General features: G+C 41.3%; 1 protein-coding gene across 1 annotated transcript in view; it reads right to left on the bottom strand.

Moving 5' to 3' along the window:
* Positions 1–3,362, bottom strand: part of LOC102382954 (anillin-like) — a gene marked incomplete at its 3' end in the record, with an annotated part of 15,747 nt that extends 12,385 nt beyond the window's left edge. Inside the window, exons 1-2 of the mRNA XM_014518622.2 lie at positions 3,206–3,362; positions 1–69 (exon numbers count right to left, since the gene is read on the bottom strand). The exon at positions 1–69 is cut by the window's left edge and continues 94 nt beyond it. Coding sequence (XP_014374108.2) covers positions 1–69; positions 3,206–3,223 — 87 coding nt within the window. The remainder of the gene's footprint in view (positions 70–3,205) is intronic.
* Positions 3,363–7,681: the final 4,319 nt, after the last annotated feature.

Below are 7,681 nucleotides of genomic sequence, written 5' to 3'. Positions count from 1 at the left end.
TGCTGTGGGCCGCTCAGTCATCTTCTTCTGCAAGTTCTCTCGTCTTGCACGGGTTCGTTCAAGTAATTTCTGAATATAAGGCAAAGCACAATGAATGTTACACACACTGCTGTTTTGTTCCTAGTGAAGATTTGTTTCAGTAATTTGTATTTCACACCTACTAAACTTTGAATTTTTCCTTTAATTCTTTTAAATTCTCACTTGCAGGTTTCTAATGTCCTAGACAAATTACAGCTACTAAGGAAGCAGAAGTTGCCTTTTAAACAGAACCAAATGGATCTATTGTAACATTGGAAACTGACCTGTTTTAGTGTAAATTGCTCTCTGGCAGTTTGAGCACAAAAAAAAGTAGCCATGAACAATTAGAATCAACAAGTAATTAGTGAACTGCCAAGTTCACAAGTGATGTAACATTCCTAGAAAAGGTTATGGTTTTTGGCCACTATCTGAATTTAACAGAAGCTCTTCTAGCTAACTGGGGAGCAGTATAAACAGATCCATGTACAAACAGATGCGGAGACCAAAAGAGGAGCAGGGTTTTGAGGATGTCACTGATGTAACAACACTGTTACTAAACAAAACATCAATACCTCTAAGCTTAAGTGGCAAAATATGCCAATCCTGCTATCTTAAAATATAATTTCAACATATACAGATTCATAATGACTTGAATCATGTCTTGAAAGAGAAAATAATTTTAAAGTGTCTCAGGTGTCCAAAGAACTGAAAGGCTCATGATGCCATTCTTTCCTGAATTAGTAAGCCATTTAGTATGCTAACCTACTCTACCATGAATCAGTTTGTTTATTTGCATGCATGTATTAGATTAATCACTCTAAAGCTCTAGAGTAATGCAGTTACAAGGCAAAATTTAACTGGAATAATCTGAAAGGGTGGAAAAAGGAAAAAAGGGGATGTGTAATAATATTGGTTAAAATAGGCATACTGCTCAGTTTGATCAATTTTCAAATCTGTTTAACAGTTCAGTTACACAAAGTTCTGCTGGCCTTTACAAAGACAACACCTCAGGATACAGGCTGGTCATAGCACACAAGTTATATTCTGTAAATCGTGCCACTGTTGCCCTCCGCTGTTGTAAAGCCGTCATATGTAATTTCAAGTTCTAACTGTAAGATTGCAGATTCAAACAATGCTTCATTGTGGGATGAAATGGAATGTCAGTCTCAGCAGTTCCCTGTGAAAGCAGGATGCCCCTGCTCTAGTTCCATAACCAACAAAAGGAGAATTTTGAAAAAATACATGAAGCGTCAGGAGCGCCTGCAGTGACAAATTATATGTCAGTTTTGGCTTCCACCCAGTTCCTCATTTCTACCCCTCAGAAAGAAAAGCGGTTTTAGTGGGCAGAGTACTGGGCCTCTGAGAGACTATTAAAAATATAGAACCCATGTTTCAAACACAGGAAAAGACAGCCAACTAAATGAGGCAGCAATATTCAAACATGTCAACATTCCTTTCTGCTCTGTCAGCCCACAGCAAGTGGATTTTCAGTTGCTACAGCTAGAACGTCATTTAACAAGAATGTATTTCTCCATTGTTTAACTCAAATTTCTATTGCCTTTTAGTCATGCACAAGTTTTCCATGCAACTGTCGTAGCTCTAGTTAACTTTCATATCTATGTTTAACAAGAAGTGCACTATAGAACCAATCCTGAAGTATTCCGTGAATCTTAGAGATAGTAAATTTTAGCAATTATCTCCCTTTATAGAAAGCCTGTAAAATTAGAGTCCAGTTAGACACTGCTGGGCAATTTTAATCTTGTAAAACATTACAGAACAATGTATTAAGATTTAAACTTTACTATGAGTACTAAGATTTCAATTTTATTTTCCAATAGTGGCATTTCCAATGCCGCTTAATCAACCATTATCTGCAGCTAAAACTGGGCGTGTGCCATTGACATATACAAATTATTTGAATGTTGAGATCATGAAATAAAAAGCAAGCATTAACAAACAATTCATTTAGACACAAGAAAAATATTGATACAGATTTCAGGGAGGACGAAGGGAAGGGAAAGATGAGCATAGGCCTTGATATTTCATTTTAATTCCAGAAAAATTTGCTTTCTTATAGTCTGACCAATATTATGCCATAATGTTTCCAGTAGTGCTGAAGTCAGTTACTCCACAACACGCAATGACTTGAAAGAATATTTAGAGACGCCTTACTACGGAAAAATATTTTAATGAAGTTTACTCTAACGAACCACCTCCCGGCTAGGGCGTGGATGGTCTCAAGCATCAGTTATCTCTAACTGGGTGTGCGTATATTGGGCTATTTCCCAGCATGCAAAACAAATTTCAAACTCAGCTCAGCAGTCTGGACTTGAAGAGGAATTTGTTTATGAGCCTAAACTAATCATGTCACCCACTACCAATTAAGGAAGTGATTTTGAAAGGCTTACACAGAACATGAGGGTGACCAAAAAGCCTGTTTAAAAGTATGAACCAAGGTCTTGCACCCATTTTAATGGGACCAATGCAACCCTCTTGCACTGGGACCCTTCACCACCTGCAACTAAGTCAGTGAAAAGCAGCACTACGCTGGCTGCAGAAGGGCTACAAAAATGTGGAGGGAGGTCCCAACTGTTTTCCCTTTTAGTTATAACAAATGCGACTTTAAAAAAAGGCCAGTTCCTCATGGCCCTTCTACACCTTCAAATTAAAACTGGAGACAATCCAGCTGCAGGGCTGCCACATTTTCAAACACTAGCTTGAGAGCCGCTTCGCTCCTTTTTAGAAGCAGACAGGCCTTGTTTATGATGGGAAAGTTACTTTCGGCATGCAGCCACCAAAACACATTGCCCCATTCGCCAGCGAACTGTATGCCAGCCGCTCTGGCACTCGGGGCCAGTCTACATGTATTGCCTGCTTCACCGGCGCGGGGCAGGACACGCACTCGACACCCGCGCTAGGTTTATTGCGCACTTCACTGGGGAATGGCACGATCATCAGCCTGCAAGTGGGGCCAGGCTGAACTGATGCGCGATTTGCCTGTTAATGGAGCGACGATCACTTGGCCCCTGCGGCCGGTTGACTTGTACAGCACAAACCGTGCAATACACGTAACGTGTCACAGGGGCCGCGTACACAGGCGTGCCCCGACCTTTCCGGCCCCGAGTCCCGCCAGCCTTCAGCGCAGCCGGCCCCACAGCAGTGCCCCTCCCCGCCCGCCGCCACCAACCTCTGTGAACGGGTCCATGGCTGCCGTCCCCCGCCGCCGCCCCACGACTGGCCGAGCCCCAGCACCAACTGCTGCTCAGATTTGAATTTCAGCGCCCGCCTCAGCTGCGCATGCGCCCGTCGGGACACCACGCCCCCTGTTATCACGTGACAGCCGGGGCGGGTCCCGCCTCCTTGGAAGGTGGGGGCGGGTTGCTACAACCTACCTTGGCTGCGGGGGGCGGGGCTAATAGGTGACTGATGGGTGCGCCAGCCACTCCGCTTCCCGAAACTTCCAGAAGGCACCTCCTGCGTGCGGAGGGCCTCGCCAACCGCCCTTGATCCCAGGCTCAACTGTTAACCGTTTCGCCACCGGCTCCTTCCACCCTACTCCGGGGCCCGCCCCGACCCCGCCCCGCCCTTCCCGGGCCAGCTGGAGGGGCGGTGTCCCGCGCTTGTGCTTGCGGGCTCTCCCCAGTGTGACGTGTTTTTAAAAATATACACACGTATATGGATGTGTGCGCGTGTGTGTGTGTGTGTATAAAAAATATGTGTATATATACACAAATATAGACATGACTATATATTGGCAAATTGTGTGTATGCATACTCATGCACATATATTGCAGGTGCATATATATGTATATATGCACATCTATTGTAGGTATGTATTTATATATTGTATGTATTGTATGCACATATGTATGTATGTATATATACACATATATTGCATAATAGATAGATATCTGCCAATATGTTTGAGGGAAGGGTGTGTGTGTGTAATAATATGTGTGTGTCTGCATGTGTGTGTGTGTGTGTGTGCACATACACACACATATATGTACACACATTATAAACAACATACATATTTGCCAGTATATATTTACATGTGTGTGTTTGTGTGTACACACACCCATTCATACATATACCAGCATGTATTATTATGTATTATTAAAATATTTAAAAATAAAACATTTTAATATATTAAAAAATACAACACACTTTGGTTAGTGTATAAGGTACAAATCTACCCTGCCTTCTATTTTTCTTGTGAATCGTTTGCACCTCATAGTGCTTGGCATTGCAGCTGTGGCACTAGTTAATCTCGAAGATGCAAATCCATCCTGCCTATATATCTACATAGATATAGATCTATGTGTATATTATGTATATTATACACTTTTCAATATATATTAAATAATATTGAAAGCAGTACATTTTAAATGTATAATTACACACTTTTCAATAGTATAGATAAATAATATTGGAAAGTACATAATTTTCAATATTATTGAATCCAGCAATCCCTAGTTCAGAGAAAACCCATAGCTGGTCAGACATCACCTATATATATATAATTGAAAAGTGTATAATATATAAAATATTTAAAGTTTTAATATACTAATATATATTACATATGTGCAATATAGTTATATAGATATATTCATAGGTAGCTCACATGATCTAATATAATGTATATTATTATAATGCATATAATACAATAATATATTGTGTGTGGCAGCCTTTTGTGAGGTGAAGTCCACCTCTTCAATTGCTATGATTTCATATAGGAATCCATTGTGTCAAAGACCTTCCAACCTGGTGTGGGTTTTCTTGAGTTTTTTGCAACAGAAGAACGGCTCTGGTGTTTCCCTGTCATTGAAAAAGAGTATGCATATAACCCATGGATGTGAGGGATCCAGTCTTGCCACCCAAACATTCATAGCTGTGGGAAGATACAAGCTTCCTTTCCTTTCCTTAATACTGTAGATCAGGCCACACTGGAACTGGAGGGCAAAGGAGAAATCCCTTTATGTGGAGGATTCTGACAATCTCCATAAACATGAACAGTGAAATACAGGACATCTAACACACGCTCCTCAGTGATTCCAAGGGAAAGGGACCAAAAAAGACTGGCAGGCTGTATCGTTGGACAACATATTACTGCAAGCTTCAAGACTCTACAGTTCCCAGGTGTTCATTTTAAAAGGGTTCCAGCTTCAATCTCTGGAACATGTAAACCCATGTAGAACCAGGTAAATAACTTCGATTTTGACATTCACTAATAAAGTTTTAAGTCTACCTTCTGCTGCATATACAGACCCCGAGGGAATCCTACAACACTGCAATATGTAAACTGCAAGTTTGAGCAAATGCTCTATTCTGATGCTGTGTGCCTTCCAATGCACGAGGCAAATTGCACGGAGCTGTTCCTCAGCATCAATTAGACATTCTTGAGCTGCACTAGTATAATGTATTCAGTGCACATAGGCAGACACTGGGCCCTTCAGTTTAGTTTTTCAAATGAAATTAACATTGCTATCGATTTATAACTGCTTTCCAAGTCTGGTGTATCATATGTTTAACATGTATTTCCCCTCTCTTTGGGGCACAGTCAATAAATGCTTCACCAATTTGATCCATCCTAAACTGGTCTCTGACTGCAGTAAACAGGATAACTTGTTTACTGGCACTCTCCAAGGAAGCTACCATTTTCCTCCAAAGAAATAACAAATGGTAAATGTGATATATTTATATCAGCCAAAGGCTCTAAGAAAGGTCCGGTTTCTTCTGGAAAAGTGCTACAAAAAGCTGTGTGGGATCCATTATGAGCCAAGAAACCTAAAATTATGAAGTGCCATCACAATTATATACTTCCCCAAAATAAATACCCCATGTTATTGATCCATATGGCAGAAAAGAGACGTCAAATAGTCTTTTGCAATTTGAAGGAGCAAAACAATGTCGCAGTAGCATGCATTGGGCTTCATGCCTCACAATATTGCTAACCTTCAGCATTCAACCATGAGTCAGGTCCCTGCATCATGAAACTGGTTTGAGCAACTCATTTTCATTTTGCTAAGGAGCAATTCTTACCTAGAAGTGATGAAAGACAATTTAGCATATAATCACAACTAATACAATTCAAAGCACTTCCAGAACACTTTTTGCAGCCTTTTCATAAAAACTGTCATGAAAATTAACAGCACAGGGACAGAAGTTTGTAACTATTACCATGATGATAAAGAAAAATATATATATTTGGCTTTCCCACCTCCCCTACAGAAGTTATTTACAAAAGGCAAACTGATTTTTTCAAGGATTTTCAAAGAGCTGTACAAACACATAGCTGATGACTAATACAGTGGATCATTTGCTTAATTTACTTAAGAAGCATTAGCCCCAGGCTCTCTCGCTCTGGCTTTCTTCCAGCGTGATCACAGGTAAAATCCTTCTCTATCAAGGTCAACAGCAGCAGTTCCCAGCCTCGGGTCGCGACCCAAATGAGGGTTGCGGGGGCAATGCCAGTGGCGCCGCACACAAAAGACAAGCCGTGCCACATGCCGGGAGCTCCCCCACTCCTGGGCCGCCACCGCCACACACAGCTCCCAGCAGCGGGTCATGGAAAAATAAGGTTGGGCACCACTGGTCTACATCGTGGCAGTAACCACAGCTTTACAACCCAACCATTTGTGGAATATACTTTACCCTTGAGATGCTAACATTGCCTTACATCCACAGTGTTTGCAAGTGCTTCCACAACTCCTTGGAGTAATTTGAAGAAAAAAAATAGTGTCTGATTTCCTTCAAACTGTAGTGGTCAGTCGCCTTTGAACACAGACTGCAACATACACGATCCAAAATAAAAGCTGACACAAAACTTATGTGTCATTGCATTTAAGTATTGAGGAAATCTCAACATGTAAGGTTGCATACAGTATAGTTTTGTCTACAGTTGCTGCATTACATGAGATGCTGGCTGCACAGCAGCTCGTTACTACTGCGCAGTAATCTCACCTGGCACAAAGTGTGATGCGACACTACTGCACAGTAGTAATGAGCTACTGCTCAGTCAGAGTCACCTAAAAGCTGTTCAGCGTCGCTACTGTACAGTGACCCTGGTTATTGAGCAGTCATTTAGTACTTGTATACATTTGTTTATACTTGTACTAAATGACTGTGCAGTCAGCATCTCATGCAGACATGGCCAGTCAGCTGTTCTACAACATTTCATACTGTTACTGAAGCCAGTTCAGCTGCATAATCAGAAGCTAATATATATTACGTATATTACAATGAGAAGCTCTGACTTAGTTGGGAGACTGTCAGCTGGGAAACCTCAAAGACCTTATTGGATTTGGAATTACTGTCCATCGACATCAGGAGTGAGACAGGATTTATTCTCAGAATTCTACCCAAACTACAAAATGGAATGACCCCATTGATACTGCAAGCACAAGCATATTACAGCATCATTCGCCTTAATAAAGTTAAAAGCAGTACCACTTTCTAGTTATTATGGGAAGCTAACAGAGTCCCCAAATCATCTTACAGCTCCACTCTGCTATGAGTTTGTTGTTATCTTGGTTCTGTTCCCCCACCCTCAGCAATCCCCAGTTCAGAGAAAACCCATAGCTGGTCAGATAAGACCCACATTTTTCCATTTTGTGCCAGCAGAACAACTCAAAATGGACTGTAGCTTAACAAATTCAGGGCC

Source organism: Alligator sinensis, unplaced genomic scaffold (assembly GCF_000455745.1).
Source record: "Alligator sinensis unplaced genomic scaffold, ASM45574v1 scaffold86_1, whole genome shotgun sequence".
In the NCBI taxonomy this organism is placed as follows: domain Eukaryota; kingdom Metazoa; phylum Chordata; order Crocodylia; family Alligatoridae; genus Alligator; species Alligator sinensis.
The sequence above is the reverse complement of the archived record's forward strand: the minus strand, read 5'-3'. Positions and strand labels throughout refer to the sequence as shown.